Source organism: Micropterus salmoides, unplaced genomic scaffold (assembly GCF_014851395.1).
Source record: "Micropterus salmoides isolate LMB-PRFRI ecotype aquatic unplaced genomic scaffold, ASM1485139v1 Ms_hic_scaffold_20, whole genome shotgun sequence".
NCBI classification, from domain to species: Eukaryota; Metazoa; Chordata; class Actinopteri; order Centrarchiformes; family Centrarchidae; genus Micropterus; species Micropterus salmoides.
In genome coordinates this window covers 32,257,025-32,277,286 of record NW_024041151.1, presented here as the reverse complement: position 1 = coordinate 32,277,286, position 20,262 = coordinate 32,257,025, and the positions used below count along the sequence as shown (strand labels likewise).

The 20,262-nt window shown below is 40.7% G+C and overlaps 1 protein-coding gene across 1 annotated transcript in view; it reads right to left on the bottom strand.

Annotated features, from left to right (window-relative positions):
- Nucleotides 1-20,262, bottom strand: part of pam (peptidylglycine alpha-amidating monooxygenase) — a 90,351-nt gene that overhangs the window by 22,039 nt on the left and 48,050 nt on the right. The window contains exons 11-21 of the mRNA XM_038733532.1: nt 15,855-15,935; nt 15,690-15,766; nt 14,775-14,878; nt 13,323-13,516; nt 10,853-10,912; nt 7,035-7,164; nt 4,994-5,110; nt 4,772-4,844; nt 3,548-3,758; nt 1,729-1,932; nt 1,249-1,364 (exon numbers count right to left, since the gene is read on the bottom strand). Of these exons, the coding sequence (XP_038589460.1) occupies nt 1,249-1,364; nt 1,729-1,932; nt 3,548-3,758; nt 4,772-4,844; nt 4,994-5,110; nt 7,035-7,164; nt 10,853-10,912; nt 13,323-13,516; nt 14,775-14,878; nt 15,690-15,766; nt 15,855-15,935 (1,367 nt within the window). The remainder of the gene's footprint in view (nt 1-1,248; nt 1,365-1,728; nt 1,933-3,547; nt 3,759-4,771; nt 4,845-4,993; nt 5,111-7,034; nt 7,165-10,852; nt 10,913-13,322; nt 13,517-14,774; nt 14,879-15,689; nt 15,767-15,854; nt 15,936-20,262) is intronic.

The window sequence follows — 20,262 nt, the reverse complement described above, 5'->3', positions numbered from 1 at the left end:
GGTTGGGGGCCAGACGCATCTGCTAGAGAAATTAGACATGAGCTCGCATATCCAAGTTAGCATGTGAAATTTAGTGGATTGAAGAAAGAGGGTGAACTTTTAATCATAAAAATGTTAAAACAAATCATGCAGCATGTAAATAAAGTCACTGTATTTATCAAATGTATTTCTGCATCAGTGTGGGGCAAAGAAAACAACTGAAATGATTCACAGATGGTACTGTTATTGTTGTACTGTTAGTATCAGCTGTTTTCTCGCTCATACATGGCTGTTAAATAAACATAAAATATTAAACGGCCTAATGTTAGATGACACGCGGTGTAACCTTACGTTGCCTGTAACCTTACCATGACACCAGCGCGGCAGAAATTCCTTTTAACGTGAATGCAATAAAGAAATACTTTTACATACATTTTAACGGACTACGTGTCCTTGTACTGATAATGTGCCGTGCTTGTGTGGAGACAGAAAGTAAACAGGATTTGTGGTGCTGCCGTCAGTGCTCCAGGATACTTTCGCTTCACGTATTCGTGGACAGCAGTTGTGCTGCAGTGAAGCCATTTCCAAATGCCTGTGTGGGTTTTCTGTGGGTGCGTTGCTTTTCTCCCACAGCCCTAAGACATGCAGGTTAAAATAAATGGCAACTCTAAATTGGCCTTACAGTAGGTGTGAATGGGAATGGTTTTCTGTCTATAGGTGTGTGCTTTGTGATAGCCTCTGTAACTCTGTCTGTTAGGATGGGCTCCAGCACTCTGTCACTCTACAAAGGATGTGTGAATATATGAATCCCTGTTCAGTTCCAGCTAAGGACCTTTGTTGCATGTCCAATGATGAATAAGTAGTGGCACGATATGTCTTTAATCACACACCGCCTTCACCAGTGTTTCAGTCTATGAGAGATAGGAATGAGTGAGAAACAGTGAGATAATTTGTGTGGATTTGGGGCGGCTGTGGCTCATGAGGTAGAGTGGGTTGGCCGTTAATCCGAAGATTTACGGTTCAATGCCTGGCCCCCCTCTGGTTGCGTGTCGATGTGTCCTTGGGCAAGATACTGAACCCCGAATTGCCCCTGGTGGCTGTTCTGCCAGTGTATGAATGTGTGTGAATGTTAGTTTCCATTTGAGCACTTAGGCTCAGTGTATGAATGTGTGTGACTGGTGAATGCAGATGTAGTGTAAAAGCACTTTGAGTGGTCGAAAAGACTAGAAAGGCGCTATACAAATACAGAGCATTTACGTGTGTGTTTACCTTTTTCTCTGGGGTGAAGGTATCCAATATTTCCTTGGTTGAATAATTTATTACAAAACCTCTGAGTGGAGCTGAGTGATACGGAGATTCCCCATTTACTGCAAAGATCAAGCCAGCTTCATGTGCACACACACACACACACACACAAAAGTAATTGTTAAGCATTTATGATTACACAATGTAAAGGGAATCCTTAAATTAAAAACATTCACTAAAATGTGTATTCTTGCATTACTAGCTAAGAGATCCTGACTTTACTTGGATGTCAACCCTCTCTGCCTGTGTTATGCCTCAAGTTTGTAACACAGGCTTTTTGTTAAAAATTGTGTCTGAGCCAAAAAGCTGATTAGTCCTAACCATGACAACTAAACTGAAATTGAAATTAGGACTGAAGTGGGATTGAAAGGCAGGACACAATTTTTAAATAGTTCGATAGCCATCGTTTGTAATTATTGTCCCCAGCTCAGTCAGTGAACTCACCTCCAGCAGGACTGAAGGTGATGGCAAACACCGCCCCTCCAAACTCCTCCTTCTTTATTTCCTTGACAAACTCTCCAGTTTCAGCTATGAAGCACTGAATACGTCCATTCTCCCGGTCAGCCACACAAACTTCCTCTCTGTCAGGAAGGAACACCAGGCTGTGGGGGATCCGGAAGGGTATGCGGTGCCTCCTGTCTGCTGAGCCTTCAGTCAAAAAAATAAGACTTATATGAAGTTTATGGTCTGTTAACCCTCCTATGAATGTAGTCTGAAAGAAGAGTGAGCTGGGATCTAAGATCTCAAAAGAGTTCTGGGAACACAGCCCTGAGGAAATCCAATGTTGTTAAAACCTCTTACGTTCCTGTAAAATTCCTGCACACCACCTATTCAAGGTATATCCAAAGTAAATTGAATGCTGTTCTTGAACCATTTGGAGTAAATGCATGGTTTGGGACTTCTCTGAAACATAACACTCTGAATCTCTTTAAGTGCTAATGGAATTGATTAATATCAGTTTAAACACACTGAAACTAATATATTTTTTGTTACCGCTTGAAAATGTTTGCTAACACATGCATGCAGACAAACAGCTGGGACTTATTAGCTGGACAACACTGTGGGGCCCCAGCATGAAGCCTTACTCCAAGTTCAAATTTCAGACCGATACCATGAAAAATTACTGTTTTACACGGGTTTTTCTAAGGCTATGTCTTAGCGTATTCTTTTTAAAAACAGCACCGCCCCTTGGCAGTAAGCGGCTGCTGCCGCTTCGCTCCTTATCAGCCGGTAGACGCAGATGTGTTTTTTTTGCTGTCAGATCATGCAATCCGTATATATTGTGGTTTATTGTAATTATGTATGTATTATTGTGGGTTTTCTTTTTTTTTTTACAGTGCATGTGACAATAAATTTCCTGAATCTTGAAACTTCCTACTTAAAGCTGGATATCGTTATTTTCAGAATTTCATTGGCTACACGAAGTGCCAGTCATCGCCACAATTGGTTGGAACTGGCTTGGCCTACCCATGAAATAACAGGGGCTGGCCCTTCCTTACAGCGCGGGCTCTCGTTGGCTGTTGTAGGCTGTGGACGGGACATGTGAGCTCCTATTGGGCCGGATTTGGTGTCAGTCAAAAGGTCAGAGTTCAGCAGCTAATTTGATTACAAGATGCCATGGTTGTTTACATCCAAAGCAGAGTTATTATGGTTATAATGATGTACTAGCTATGTCTGCCGGTAAATCTCAAATGATGCAGCAGCAGTCCCTGGGGATTTACTGATTGAATAATGTGTTTTGGACTAAATGTTTTTACTGGATGGGATCGTCTGGACCTTTGACAACGTAACAAAACCATTTTTGTTGGAATATAATCGAACAGTGGATATAGTTACTGTGAGGCTTCAAAGGTGAGTCGTGTCAATTTTGATTGTAGTGGCTGGTCTGACAGAGGCGCTGGTTGTACCCGCTGTGGTGATTGTATCTTGAAATGGTTTGCATGGGTTGAATCACGAGGATTTTAGCTTTCAAACAGTGTATCACATGATTATGGACTTAACATAGCATAGTTGTGTGCACATACCGAAAGGTGCTGCCAGCACCTGACGGCCCACGGGCGGGCGAGGTTACAAAATAACACATGACATAACATGCTCTCCACATGCAGAAAAATCTGTATTTTAATTTCTTAGCTTTACTGTAAGTGAAACTGAATGTTTGTGTTAACAAAAACAATTAATTTTGTTTCCACAAGACATGAAAGGCCCCTTGTCTAACAAGACCTGGTTTAAAACATTTATGTGTGTGTGTGTAGCTTCCTACCTGCACCCCACTCGGACAGATATTTGCCATCAGCAGAGAATTTCAGTATCCTGGCATTGCAGTAGCCATCCGACACAAAGATGTTCCCAGTATGGGTGTCTACAGCCACATCAGTGGGCTGGCAGAAGTGACTGTTGTCACTTCCTGGTGTGAAAGCCTCACCCAGTGCCAGCAAGGTTCTGTCTCTGTCGTCACTGCTCACTTTTAACACCTGATGAGTGTACAGAAAGGGGGCTCTGCATTGGACCTGGTGCATTATGTTCATGGATTTGAGCTGTGTTAAATCTGATCTTAATATCGCCTAATCAAACCTACTGCTTACAAACACCTTTTCAGTGGTATGTAAGAGTTAGTATTAAATCATTTACAAATATAAACAAATTACTTTTTTTATTGATTACTTCATCATTAGCAGGTCCTCATCAGTATTGGGCAGTAATGCGTTACTGTAATATTACTATTACTACAGAAACTAGTAGTGTAAGGAATTACAAAACAGTATTATTACAGTTACTAATCCAAGTAACGCTGCGTTACTGAACGCACCATCCTTCATCATCATGAATGCACGACTGTGCAGAAGGTCAGCGGCACCGGACATTATGATGTTCAAGTCAGCTGTTAGCCATGAAGCTAAAGGAAGAATGGAGGAGGGAGAGAGGCGTTCTTTCCACAGCTGGAAGTATCACCATTATTGTGTCACAGTCTAAGATGCAAAGAACATTGTCTTCTGTTGTAAACTCTGTGCGACCAGCAAAAAGCTTTCAACCACAAACATTTCTACATCTGATTTATTGAAGCATCTGCTGAAGCATCACAGCACCGTGAAACTTAGAGAAAGCAGCTCCGGCAGCTACTGCCAGTGAGGCTTGGACTCGTCAAGAGAGTGGCATTAAGCAACGTAACTTAAAAATTCTGAATACTGCTCTTATAAATACATGTGCAGAAAAACAGTGGTTGACTTGCTTAATTCTTTATATTACAGCCGGAGGTGTTAAGAAATGTTTTGTAAAAACCAAACTACTTGCTCCTGCTATGAATATGAAATTAGTTAAAAAGTCAGCAGTCGGGATAGACTGCTTTGTTTGGGGGTGAAGGTAATAGTAGTAGTCACGTAATGTAACAATTTCTGAGTAACTTGCCCAACACTGGTCATCATCTAAAATTCACTTTATAGAGCCAGTTATTAAACACACTCAGAATAAATAGCACCTGCAAGTTTACCTGATGAAGAGCCACATCAGTGACCCAGTAATTATTCTCCTTGTCTGTAGTTATTCCATGAGGCAAGTAAAACCTGCAACATCAGAGAAATGCATCATACAAGATAGTTTCCCTCTGGTTGTAATGCAGAATGTATGACAGTACAAGTCATACCCTCTTGTCTCTGTTCATACTGGGCACTCCCCATGCATAATTACACAACTAAAGCACACGGTAACTTACATGTTTCTGCCAGAAGCTTTCAGGATGTTGCCTTTGGATGCGTCCACAACCAGAATAGTGGACTGCTGAATTGGACCTAGGGACCTCTGCTGGTATCTTGCCTGTCTGTTAAAAGAACTGGAAAAAAGAGAGTGTAGTGATTGCTCACATTAGTTTTATCTAAATTGGGAGTGCTTTTCCCTTAATCCACCAACCCGTCATCAATGCCACATAAGCTAAACTGCTAACTGATCTGCTGATTCTCAGCAAAAGCTAAACTAAAGGAGAATAGCTCACTAATAAGGAAGTGTTTCTCTTAAGACTGTATGTATTTGTTTGTAATCAGCAATGTTAAAGAGGTGGTATTATGCTTTTTGGTTTTTCCACTCTCCTTCATTATCTTTTTTGTGCATGTAACAGGTTTGCAAAGTGAAAAAGCCCAAAGTCCAGCCCAGAGGGAGTTCCCATCTCCCACATAAAGCACTGCTCTGAACTGCTTGAAAACAGCTCGTTTGTAGTCCAGCCCTTCACTTTCTTTACTTGTGACTTCACAATGAAAACGCTTCACAAAGCTTGCCAAACTGCTAGGGGGTCAGGCACGCGCCTTGGTTTTCCATTGTAGAAATGTTGTACTTGTACCTGCTTCCAGGGTACTTTTTTTTTTTCGTATCACCTCACCTCGGTCGAGGTTCCAAGCGAGCTGAGGGATACCAAAATGTAACGTGAAAACACAGACTGCTGATTGGTCAGAGAATATTCACTATTCACTGCATCATCATAGCTTCACCAGAAAGTTTTATATTTTACAGTTTTCATATGGAATTTCATCACTAAATCCACTTCTGAGAAGTTTTGAGGTGAGAAATCAGCTGTGTAGATTTCAAATACTGACAGTTTTATGAGAAGTGATGGCGGAACAAAAATGTGCTTGAGTATTTTCGGAGTTGAGGAGCTCCGCAAGTGGCTGCGGGGGATGGCTGCGCCAACCCGCAGGAGGAGTGTGTGAGGCCGGCCAGCCGCCCGCTCACAGAGCCTTCTGCTCCCGCCGTCACACAGACCGCTGCAGCAACAACGGCAAAGCTGGAAGGTTTTATACCGCTTATCTGTCTTTACATTCTGAGGAATGTTGAAACGTTGTAACTTAAAAAATAGAAAGCTGTGTGGATCGCTGGTGTGTGTGTCACATCGAACATTACATTCGCTATGACGACCTGCTACGTACTATCTCTGGGTACTATCTGCAATGGTAAATGGAGCAGGGCCCAGTAGAGTCGAGTCTATTGATTTGCGCTATGGTAGCATTTTTCAGCAAGGCAGCATAGATCGTCAGAACACCGGCAACAGTTCAACATTTAGTCCTGATGGTAAGATGTGGAACAATGATGTTGTGTGGTTGTGGACTTGAGTAACTTATACCATCTGCTAGGTTACGGTTGCAGTCTGAAGCGGCTTTGATTTGGACCACACTACCTTGTTTCTTACGACCCGCCCTTCTCTGCTTCGGATTGGCTAGTAGTCCTTACCAGGGAACTGCGCATGTGCAACTCCCAACAAAGATTTAGTACAAGTAAGATGCATCACTCTTTGGCTAAAGAGCGGAGCGTACAACACATATGGTGAAAAGAGGAGCTGCAGCAATGTGCAGTATGAGAAAAATATGGTGTATTGTGAAAATTAAACCATGTAAACCTCTTGTGGTACAACCCCTAATTAAGATTTTGAACCTGAAAATGGGCATAATACCACCTCTTTAAGTGGAAACTGTTAATTTTGGTTATATGGTCATAGAAGTAGTGAGCCTAATGTCAGCTGCAAATGTTAGCTCAGTAGCAGAGACATTGTGGACATGAATTATGATACTTTCAACTTCTCATCCTTTTCATCTGTGTAGGCCCAAAAATGTGGCAGACATGCGGCAGGCAGATCTGTGCTGTCTGCCACTGACGTATTATATGTCATCTGACAGCTGAAAGAAGAGGTGGGGGTGAGGTCTCCCGATAAAATGTAAATTCATTACATTTACATTATATATAGTAAGTGTGAATAAATTAATGTGACTTACTCTGCCCCCCAGTGGTGGTCACCTCTGTGGAAAATGACCAAGTTAGAATCAGAGTCGAGGGCAAGTCCTGACACTTGACCCAGCTGGAGAGAACTCTGTGGCCATGCTGAGACTTGTTCCAAATGGTTGTCTACACCCCGAGATACAGATACAGACACAGACACATACCCACACCCATGAGTTAAGGTATTCTCAATATGGTGTCAAAGGTGTTTTCTGTAACCGGTAATAAAAGCCGCTTCCGTATACCTCTTTTCTTTTGAGTGATTACTATCACATAATTATTACTGTTACGGATTAGAATAATGTCAGAAAGAACATTTAAGGTATTACATTGATTTTGCAATTATTATTTTTACACATACATCAAGTGGGGTCTATGGGACGTCAAGCTACAAGAAAATAAAGTCAACAAAACATATGGGCTACAGATCTTTTTGGTAAGTAGACACAATTCAAAAGGCTAACATTGAAACACGACATACTGTGTTTCTATAGTGTGTATATTCACTATCTATTAACAATGAGACAAAGAAATGGAGAAAAAATATCTAAATGTTTGTTAATTGACTAACATTTAACTGAGTTTAAATCTGAGTATGGAGACAAGAGGGGATAGGGAGTACCACATACATGGAGTGGGGGAATGTTTCTGTCTGACAGAAAGAAGAATGGGCAGATAATTATACAAGAAAAACAGAGTAAAACAATACACTGAAAAGAGAGGAGCCAGAAGGCCAAACTGCTCTATAAGAAGTTGTCAGCCTAACAAGCCTGCCTGGTTTGAAAGTTATGATTTTCAGCGATTTACTCAAGTTCTTTTTGATTCTTAGGCTTATGAATATATATATTAATAACAGTGTCTTGGAAGACTGAATATGGGTACATTGTTCTAATTGTTTTTGCAATACATTTAATGTACACTGCTCAAAAAAATAAAGGGAACACTTAAACAACACAATGTAACTCCAAGTCAATCACACTCCTGTGAAATCAAACTGTCCACTTAGGAAGCAACACTGATTGACAATCAATTTCATATGCTGTTGTGCAAATGCGACAGACAACAGGTGGAAATTATAGGCAATTAGTAAGACACCCCCAATAAAGGAGTGGTTCTGCAGGTGGTGACCACAGACCACTTCTTAGTTCCTATGCTTCCTGGCTGATGTTTTGGTCACTTTTGAATGCTGGCGGTGCTTTCACTCTAGTGGTAGCATGAGACGGAGTCTACAACCCACACAAGTGGCTCAGGTAGTGCAGCTCATCCAGGATGGCACATCAATGCCAGCTGTGGCTAGAAGGTTTGCTGTGTCTGTCATCGTAGTGTCCAGAGCATGGAGGCGCTACCAGGAGACAGGCCAGTACATCAGGAGACGTGGAGGAGGCCGTAGGAGGGCAACAACCCGGCAGCAGGACCACTGCCTCAGCCTTTGTGCAAGGAGGAGCAGGAGGAGCACTGCCAGAGCCCTGCAAAATTACCTCCAGCAGGCCACAAATGTGCATGTGTCTGCTCAAATGGTCAGAAACAGACTCCATGAGGGTGGTATGAGGGCCCGACGTGCACAGGTGGGGGTTGTGCTTACGGCCCAACACCGTGCAGGACGCTGGGCATTTGCCAGTGAACACCAAGATTGGCAAATTCGCCACTGGCGCCCTGTGCTCTTCACAGATGAAAGCAGGTTCACACTGAGCACATGTGACAGTCGTGACAGAGTCTGGAGACGCCGTGGAGAACGTTCTGCTGCCTGCAACATCCTCCAGCATGACCGGTTTGGCGGTGGGTCAGTAATGGTGTGGGGGTGGCATTTCTTTGGGGGGGCCTCACAGCCCTCCATGTGCTCGCCAGAGGTAGCCTGACTGCCATTAGGTCCCGAGATGAGATCCTCAGACCCCTTGTGAGACCATATGCTGGTGCGGTTGGCCCTGGGTTCCTCCTAATGCAAGACAATGCTAGACCTCATGTGGCTGGAGTGTGTCAGCAGTTCCTGCAAGAGGAAGGCATTGATGCTATGGACTGGCCCGCACGGTTCCCAGACCTGAATCCAACTGAGCACATCTGGGACATCATGTCTCGCTCCATCCACCAATGCCACGTTGCCCACAGCCTGTCCAGGAGTTGGCGGATGCTTTAGTCCAGGTCTGGGAGGAGATCCCTCTGGAGACCATCCGCCACCTCATCAGGAGCATGCCCAGGCGTTGTAGGGAGGTCATACAGGCACGTGGAGGCCACACACACACACTACTGAGCCTCATTTTGACTTGTTTTAAGGACATTACATCAAAGTTGGATCGGCCTGTAGTGTGATTTTCCACTTTGATTTTGAGTGTGACTCCAAATCCAGACCTCCATGGGTTGATAAATTTGTTTTCCATTGATAGTTTTTGTGTGATTTTGTTGTCAGCACATAGTTAACAAGGAGTATTTAATGAGATTATTTCAATTATTCAGATCTAGGATGTGTTATTTTAGTGTTCCCTTTATTTTTTGAGCAGTGTAATTTGCTGCATTTCACGCTTAAGTTTGAATTCACTGGCCCGACACTATTTTATGGAAAGTAGCATCTCAGATTTTAAGATAAGGATTTTCCAGCCTTAAAGCACAATTTTTTTTAGCGACCGTACTGAAAGGCTAAGGCGAATATTTTTACAAGGATGGTGTGGACGTCATATCACGGGCCTACTTAAAGCTGCTTGTCTCTTGCCTAGTTATTGAAAATGTTGCCACATTCCCAGATCTCTCAGAAATTAACTTGGAGAGACTTACTGTGTGCTATGCGACTGAAAGCCAAGCAGCACTATGGTACCTAGCTTCCAGAACCACCTGTTTTGCAAGGACACAGAAAAGAAATGGCTGTATAGCTTGAGGAAGCTTAAGAAATTCCCACGCCAAGTTCTTGTCAGCTTTTACAGAGGAGGAACAGAAAGCATCCTGACTGGAAACATCACTAACTGGCGGGATGTGCACGGCCCATGACCGGAGGGCTCTGCAGCGGGTGATTAAAACTGCTCAGAAGATCACTGGTACCCATCTCCTGAGCATCAGTGGAATTGGTGTGTTTTTCTTTTCCATGGAGGACTGATTATTTTTTGTGTTACTTTTGTGTTGCTACTTTTGAACTAACAAATTAACCCTTAATGCACATTCCTATATTTGTTATATTTATTGGGAAAGCAGTGATTCTGTTCTTGTGTTTAATACAATTTTGAATCATATTAAATTAAAGCAAAGTTGTGTTGATGGCCTTTTTTTGTCTGTAGCAAAAATATGAGCCTATGTCTTTCTTTAACAGTGCAGTATTTGCAGAATATGATTTGTGCACCTGCAATGAAGAATTTGGTAAGGTTTGTAGGTGAAAAAAATCTACAAGTTTGTACCTCGTATTTGTACGTATTTTGTAGTATGTGACTCCTTTTACTTATACAAATGTATTGCTATCTAAATCCACTGTCACTGCTGCTCAGTTGTTTTGCTCCAGTAACACCTTCATAGAACATGCACAGAGGCTCACACACTGTCCAGAATACTGAGCAAAGTAACGTCTTCTGGAAGCACCCAAGCTTTAGGAAGACCGTACAGTTTTCTGCTTACTCTTGCCTGCAAATTTACTTGGATTGTTCTGGACCACTGTGTCCCTATGTGAACACAGAGCAATCACCAACCCGGATGCCCAATTGTGCTACAAGGAAATTAAAGTTCTCTGTAGAGTTTTTGACCTCTAGTAGCGATTTCATGTGGATGATGTCGACGAAAAGTGTTTAAGGTAGAGGAGGGTAAATACTTTCACAGTTGTGCAGCTCATTGTCCAACAACTCACCTTGACCCAGAACCTGTTCTGCCTTGTTTGTATCCAACAACGATCTGTCATCTTGATCATCTTTGGAGGGAAAACAAAGTTTAGTTAGAGACAGGCAGGTTCTTTTGAAAATGGAAGCTGTAAGATAAATCCATCAAGACAAAGAGGCATACATGGAGAAAGGTGTGAAAATTATTCTTATTTATATATATTATTTTATATATAGATAAGCATACATTCAATTTCAGAACAGAAAAAAAAATACATTAAATATTAAAGCTGCAAGCAGCATTGGGTGGGCCCTCGCATTGTACAGTGCACTTGGGGTGTGAGCTGCAGATTCAGAACCTCTGAATTATCGTGCGTTTTGGACAGGTCATGAAGGAGTTTATCGTCACTTTCTATGTCCCCTATGTGGCGCTAGAGGACACTCGCTAATTATATGTTGTTTACAAGTATGTGAAGTGTGGAACCCACTGTTAAAATGCCATCTAAATCAAATGACATTTGTCACAAAAGGCTTACAGCCTGTTGCCAGTAGGTGGCGCAACGGCATTGAGTGAATTTTGGCTTGTAGTTGTGTTGAGGGCAGGACTGTCATGAAACCTGTAAGGTTTGGTACAGATTTGAGCATGTACATTGAAGTTATAACAACTTCCTGTTTCATGGCGAATCATCAATATTTGAGGCCTCGCCACGGACACACCCGTCAACAGCACAAATTTCATCATCAATGCCTTTACAATGCACAGCAAAAATATGAAGTTGATCCGATTAATTCTGTAGGAGTTTGTTAAAGTATAGACCCCGTAAAAGACCACAAATGGGCTGAAATTGCACTTTTAAATCAAAATGGCTTCAAGAGGCTTTTTTGTGTTTTGTTTATTCATGTGACCCAAAGATTTCGTGCATCTAGGTAATTCAGTGCATGGGGGTTGCATAGTTGAAGGGACACTTCTTGATACCAGTAGGTGGTGCTAAGAGGTTGGGTGAATTTTGGCCTTTAGATGTGTTCAGGGACATGATACAACTGCCACAAAAATTTTGTACAAATTGGTGAAAGCTGGCCCGGGCTGCTCTGTAGGGGGTGCCAGTGAGCCATTTTGCCACGCCCATTCGCGGACACCATATGATATGTAAATTTTTGCCACCCTTGAATTTTGTACAAATTTTGGTAAGTTTTTGAGTAGAGCCCGACCGATATGGGATTTTAAGTCCGATACCGATTTCAATATTTTATGATTTTAAAATCCAATAGCCGATATATCGGACGATATTCTTTCCCCCCTTATTTTAAGAAGCGCATAACATAAACAAAGATTATCCCTAACATTGTTGTTGAGACCTCACCAAGATACCATGACATAATGCAGTTTAACTTTGTTACAAATAGTACTTTGAACAAAAGTATAACAAAATATATTAAAGTTCAGATAAATAAGAGTCAAATGAATAAAACTACAGAACACATAAAATATCTGATTTATTATACACTATAGAGTACTACTACTAATGAACATTAAATTAAATAGTGTATGTATTGTGGGGGCCAGCGAAACTATAATAAATACCAATATAGTACTACTAAAAATAATATCTATCATAATAATGATAAACAGTGCTCTCCTACATAGGCAAATATGTATATATATTTTTTGTCATGCAGTAGTTATTACCTTGCATATAATCTGCCACGATGAATACTTTCTACATCTAGTTTATCACCTGCATTCTGTTAATTCTATCCAGTGCTACAGAAACAATTTCTTAACAAACTTCTGGCTCTATGATATATGGTTTAATCGCTCGTTAATGTTGGCCTACTCCACTGATAAACATTAGCATTAGCTTTGTGGCTAATTTAGCAACAGGCAGCGTTAGAGAGAAATGTGAGGACCGGTCACTAGAACTGCCAAACTGAAATGAATCTACAATCCCGGTTGTCAGCAGTGTAGCCTCCAAAACTAGGATACCGTAACATTAAACACACTGCTGTGAGCCGGCAGAGGGCAGTAAAAAATGGGAGTATTATCAAGTGAGGAAGAAAAGTGATGAGGGTTATTTTTATTATTGTTTAAGTCATGTAACTGACGTGACAAAAGACCAACTCACCAGGAACAGGAGTGTGAGAGCTACCAGGGGCTTCTCACTGTAGCTCCGGCAGAGCCGGTTCTGAGCTCAGGTAGACTGAGGTTATAAACGCTGATGCAGATATATCGGCAAGAAGCTTATATCAGCCAATAATATCTGCAAAATGATAAATTGGTCGGGCTCTATTTTGGAGCATGTTAAGGCAGCCAAAATTGCGATTACTTAGCAAAAAAAGAAGAAAAAAAAATTAAATAGGGTCCTCGCTGGTTTACATGCTCGGGCCCTAATAAATCCTTCAGTTTCAATAGGGTCCTTGCATGTTTCATGCTTGGGGCCTAATTAAATTAAATAACTTTGGGTTAGAGGTATGCAACATAATGAAATTTTGATGCCTCAGTACCTGTTGAATGTCCCATTTGCATCATAGAGTTCAAATGACCTGGACTGACAGCGATAGGGACATTAGCCTCGCTCGGAATATGCTGAAACAGTTCTTTGGAGCTCGTCTCCATGCAGTTCATGTAGGGGATGGCATGTTTGCTGTCCATGTAGTACATTATATAGAAGTTGCACATTTCATCATCAGAGGTACCACTGCAGACAAAACAGAAAAGCACAGGGGATTAATAAGTCACTTACTCTATGCAAAAAGGGTAATGGCCTTTATTTTAACAGTGAGCAACAGTGCTATACCCTCATCACCAAGACCTTCTCTACAAACTCAAGCCATATCTGGCCAATATTTTATCAGTCTCTGCAGTTCAATGTTACCTTCAGACCCTTGCAGATAAATTCAGCCATCTGGCAACGTACTGTGATGGCCAAATAAACGAGTGCAAGCACAATTTCCTTATTAGATTAATGGATGTATCACTCAAACTGGTCATTCTGGAAAGCATTTCATCATCTCATGATAACTGATATAACACAACCACTACAAAGTAGACCCTTGCATTTTTAATACAGAACGCCAGGTTATAATGCTTGTTTCACTCTTCAGTCTATACAGTACATATAGTATGTATAAAGCTGTAACACTGCATGAGTGATCAGGAAGCAAGTGTAAAGAAACAAGGTGAGGCAGAGGAAACAAGACCATGACTACAATAACACCACAGTAAGCTCTTGACGGGGGACAAATTAAAGGAAAACCTGAATAAAAGGGAGGTGAAACATATCAAATGCAGATGCTTCTATGCACCAGGGCTCAAATAATGGTTTGGTGAATGTGAAAATGACATGTTTAAAATTCGACAGCCTTTACAGTCACTAGATCTCAACCCAGTTTCACACCTATGGAAGATTTTATGCTCCCTACCACCATCACCATAAGCCCAAATGATATGAACTTTGATCAGATCTATTTAGTGATGTCCTTTTATGTCTGACATTTCTATCTGCTGTTCTCACTTGCAAAAGAGTTCTTTAGCTCAATGACATTACTTGATTAAATAAAGATTGAAAATAAATAAGGGATTATAAAAAAAAAAAATCACAAATTAATTAATAAAAATATCTTGTGGAGGAATGGTGTTCATCCGTCCAACAGAGTTTCACAGACTCGGCAAAGAGCAGTGAAGCTGTTCTGGAGACTCGTGGTGGCCTGATCCATAAGACAATTCATATTGGCTTTTCTTTTAACTTGTCACCCATCTGTATATTTCAACACAAACACAGTCCAAGGGGAGTAAACATGACATATATACACAACTATATTATAATATATAATATAGTTTTCTGAATAGGACCGAGTTAAAAACCTTAGAAAATGAAATGGTACTTTTGAGTTACTGTTGATCTACATTGCAGTGTGAAAACGCATTAGGTGCACCGGGTTTACAACAGAACTCACCCAATATAAGTTTTGGAGGTTTTGCCCTCACCAGTAAACACACATCTGGTTGCAATCGTGTCCCCATACTTGACATTCACCTCCTTGTTGGCAGGATAGAAAGCCTGTAGAGAAAACACATTCACTGCTCGGTAATTAGTAAACATACCTCTAACTAAAAAACTGCTATTCTTGGATAATTTTCAGACAAAGAAATGCAGAACACAGAAAACCCATACAAACCATGGAATATTTGGCATTTTGCTTGATAAATAGCTTATCAAATTGTTGATTAATAGTTCAACATTTTGGGAAATCTTATCACTTGGGATGTCCGAGGCAAGAGGAGAAGAAGAACTTGCCTTTTACTCATGCTATAAGCTAATAACTGCAACCCTATGTGTATTTTTACATTTCAAGTGTGTTTTCTTAACTACAGCAACTGGGCTCCAAAACAGTGACCTATTGTCAATACTGTGCTTCAGTTGTAGACACAACCGAGCACTAGCTGCAAGCTGCTGCTGCTGCTCTTAAGCTACGCCTCCTCTGTAGACAATTATGGGACGCCCCAGGGAACAGCAAACACTGGGTTATTATTAGGGGTGGGTCATGATTTTCAAAAGAAATTGAATAGTTTATGCAACTATGGTTTTGTCTTAAAAATATATTTTCCTTTGTTTTACGTGTAAAACATGTTTGACACAGTTCTCAGTGGCTATCGACTAGTAGTTTTACTTGAAATGTCCATCCATAGGCATTATATTAAGCATTACATATTAATGTTGGAAATTTATTTTTTTGGCATTCACCATGTGGAAGAGAGAGACGGGTATGACACGGAACAAAGGTCCCCAAGACAGACTCGAAGCAGGGACATTCAGAGTATATATAATGCATGCATTAACAATTCAGCTTTTTTCAGAGTTTTTAACGTACCTGTGGTAGCTGAGGGGACTGTCTCCCAATCAGGCTCCACTTCCCATCTCGGATCCTGTAGCCACTGACCACTTTACCTGTGACAGAAACACTCATCTAGACTTCCACTGATCCTGATAAAAGTTCATCTGAAACACACTGCTAAATTCTCTGGTTATGACTCACCAAGTTGGTGTGTGTGGGTCCTGAAGGCAAACGGGTAGATCGGATATGAAGTGTAATCACAGGCGATGTCTGCATTTGTAACTAACAAAGAAATATTAAGGGATGTCAAGGCAGGCCCAATCTGTGATACTGTACTGTACACCCCCCTGTCTGCCCCTCCCATTACAGCAGCAACATTTGAATGTGGACCGTGAAAAGTGTGCTATACACCAATTGTGGATCTGTTAAATTCTTTGCAGCTAGGGCTGGGTAACTCCAGTGTAATACTATTTTTTCTGCTTGGCAATAATGCCAATTCTGAACTGCCTTAATTAAACATCTTCCACAAAGCAAAATAAAGCAAATGCATCAGTGTTTTATCTTTGATTCAAGACAAACAGTCTTAGTAAGAACCATGTCTTACTAAAGCACCACACACATCGGCCACGTCACATTGTGATGCATCATTCAATGTAATGTAAATATAAATGCTCTGAATTTGCATAGCACCTTTCTAGTCTTTGCGACCACTCAAAATGCAATGGTGAAGTGTCAACGGTGGGATGCCGTAAAACTTTGATTAATAGCCCGGCCGTTTATTTGCTAAAATCACTGAATTGACTCTGCCTTTATTTTTGGACAGGCGTCCATATGGGACAGGCCTTAAATCCCTCTTGCACAAATCTGAAATAGGCAACTATGAAACAGTTTAATTCAAAAAGAACATTACTTATATAAAAATTATCTAATAATATCAAATACGCACCAGTCATTTGATCTAGCTCTGACAGACAGCGTATGCGCTTTTAATTTGAAGGCAGCAACGTAACGAAAACAACAACAGGGTGCAGGTTGAGAGAACTGTGGCTGAAGTTAGAAGACCGAGAGCGATGGACTTCACATGCCAGGATTCATAACTTGGATTCATTTTTATGAAAAGCTGTTCTGATTCTTTTGATCGGTGCACCCTTACAGACTAAAAGAATAGAAGTAATCAAGGAACGGACACATTCGGACTTAACGAGCGCTTCAAAAGGTAACGGGAGTCTGCAATTTTTTTTCTTGTACCATGCAGGTTACACCAGTAAATCTATATGAATTAGACTATGGGGGCTCGTTGTTTCCATTAAATGAACTGAATGAATCTAATGTGTAGCATGTCCATACTGACATTGATCATACGTTTAAACATTAATATTTGTATTAACATCTAAGCAGCTTAGAAGCATCTAAAGCGGGCGACCCCGCAGGGTTTAAGAGGTTTTATACATCCAAAGACCTTACAAACCAGACCAGGGACCTCACGTATAAAAGACTGCACGGCTCTCATACTGAAAGATGGCGTACTCACAGAATTTGAAATGTGTACGCAGAAATCTCCACATGGCGTGTGGCCAGGTCCTGCACACCTTTCCTTTATCCATCCCAATCAACATGCGCGCATGCACGAGCCACATACCCCGCCTTGGCTCCTCCCATAAATTACTATAGAAATGAACATAAATACGCCAGCGTCACGTCCTAAGGTCCAAATAACAACGGCTGATCCTGTTGCAAAACAGTGAAGAGAAACTTCACTTAGTGCCAGATCGAGATGCTGATCAGTGAAGTGGAGGCGAGAAGACATATTTTGAACTGAATCAGCAACAAACTCTCTTTTCTGCAATTCTTTAATGCTATTTGATGTTATCTCAGATTTTTATGATGATGATTCCATCAATTAGCCAAGTTAAAGTTTTAAAAGGACTCTCAAACTAAATTCTGAGAGATTATGATAGTATGATTTTTGTATTACTCAGGGTAACCACTATTTTTGTGTTTTCTTAAATTGATCTCTGATGTATTTTATAGGTAGAAGTTTATATGTTGGTTTATCATTTATTAAACTAGACCTGATGTGTGTGTTTTTTGGAGAGGTGCAGAAACAGGGGGTCTCTGCATGGGGAGACATAAGGAGACTTGAACAATGGGTGAGGGGTAGTTTGGAATGTGGTACAAAACATCTCTTCTCCAAGATATATTTCAGGAACTACGCTCCTAATCTGCCCAGCAACAGCATGGTGATTCATGGAGTCAGAGGACAAACATTGGGGTCAGAGGACTTGGGCCAATCATGGACTGACCTACACTTTTGTTTTACTGTTTTATTACATGACGATGTATACTAAAACACTGGGTCAGGGAGAGATAGCCAGTCAGACTTCATGAACTGATACAGCTTGATGTTTGTCAGATAAAGGAAGATCGACCCAGAGCTCTGTAAGCTTTATTCATTTACTTGTAATAAAACTGATTAATTTGGACCTTTGGATCTTCTCCCATTGCTTCATGAAAGAACACGCAGGACCAAGGACTACACATTTAAAAAGGGTAATTTAAAGTCACGGTCCAACAATTCATGTCTAATAACGGGGAAAGGCAGCCTGCATCCTGCCACCTGACATTATAATGGCTTTAGGCTGCAGGTCCACAACTGTGGCTACACTGTTTTGTTTTGCATACAGGGTTCGAGTTACGTGGGAGCTCATGAGCTCAGCTCCCATAAGGAGGGTCTGAGCTCCCATGGAAGCAGTAAAATCATGCATCTTGTGGGGGTCTCTAGTTCATTTATCAACAACCATTATTTTGAATCACAAACAACATATTTTTCATTGAAATTAGTACTATTTACATTAACAAGATAACATTTAACAGGTTAAAATGTGTGGGGTGGTGATGGAGTAGTGGATAAGGCCCATGCCCTCGGTGTGAGAGACCTGGGTTTGAATCCACTGTGAGACACAGTGGCCCTCATTTATGAAAAGTGCGTACACCAAATTTCCAGTGTATACCTGGCGTACACCCAAAACCACAGTGACTTTGAGATTTATCAATATGGACGTTGGCGTACGGCATGCTCAAATCCTACGCCAGCTCAGGAGGTGGTGTACATGTACGAATGTTTTGAGTTAGTGCGGAAATGTGCAGAAAAACAATTCCTAACACCACAAAACGCACTGACAAACTAAAAGATGTATTATGACCCAATGTAAAAAAAAAACCAACATAGTAATTATAAACTTCAGTGTTTATTTTTGTGCAACATGGACTTCAATGTTTAATTTGTGTGACTTTACCAAAGCATTTGATTTGTAGGCATACGTATTCCTTCATTTGTAGTTTATTTGGGGTTGCTTTTATTTCAGTGTATATCCAAACAAAAATAGGCTGTGACACAAATAAAAGTTGCAGGTCAAACTGACTATATTATTGGCTAAAAACAGAAAAATGCACGCTGCAGATTCACGGAACCAGCCACAAGTCAGCACCCAAATGCGCATTTAAAATGCCATCTAAGGTTTTTCTTTTTTTTTTTTTTGTGTTTTGCTTTTCTTGACATTTTGAAGAGAATAATAAAATGTTTTTAAAGCAACACAAGATTGGTTTGTCTATGTTTTTCTTGCTCAGCGTTTGACTAATATCTTGCATTAAACAAAATGTAAGCATCATCCCTTGATGTTGCAATAGTAGGAATTATAGCCGCTTCAACGCAAAAGCTATACCCAGTGGACCCTGTGTGCTTAACCTGACATTTCAGGGTTAGGCCCGGCAGGTGCGCACGGACTGGGTTCAGTATTGAAAGGCTTTCAATGAACAAAAAATAACTCAGACTGCCAAAATAATAAAAATTACATTCTTCTTCTTTTAAATAATAATAATGACATTCTTCTTCTAAATAACAATAAACGTATAATAAAATAATAATATAAATAAATATAATAAAAATCATAATAATAATAATATTACAAATTGTCATGCAATTATTAATGTGAATGAATGGTACTCCACATCACATCATCATCACTATTGTACACCCCAATACATGTGACGTGATACTAAATTAAATGCTAATTGTTTCAAAACACCTGCTGTAAAATAATGCATTGTGATAGGTCATTTGCTCATCCAAACAGCTATTTAAACTGGATTTTCACTGTACACCAATTCTCAATGATGGCTGATGGCTACATCAACCGCAAAAATTATCATTCAGTCAATGTGCACATTATTTGTGATGCCAGACTCTGCCTACTAAATGTTGTGGCACGATGGCCTGGAGGCACTCACGATGCCTTCATTTTTTAGCACAGCAGCGTGCGCAGACGGCTGCAGGTGGGCGCATTGAGGGGTCATGGTTATCTTTTAGGTGAGTACTAACAGCAAATTTATTTTTCAAAATGTATTCGTTTCCTAACATTTCTTTTCCCCTTTTGGATATTGAGCAATAAAACATTCTTACCTCTGCTGGAATGCGTTTCTCAACCCACACACTATTAACAGAAGTCGTAATTTGGGTCCATATTTTGTTTTTGTGGGCGCCTTTAATCCCACTAATTAAACTCCCAAATAAAACAATTTTATTTCTTTCCACTTCCCTGGTGATGGTCTC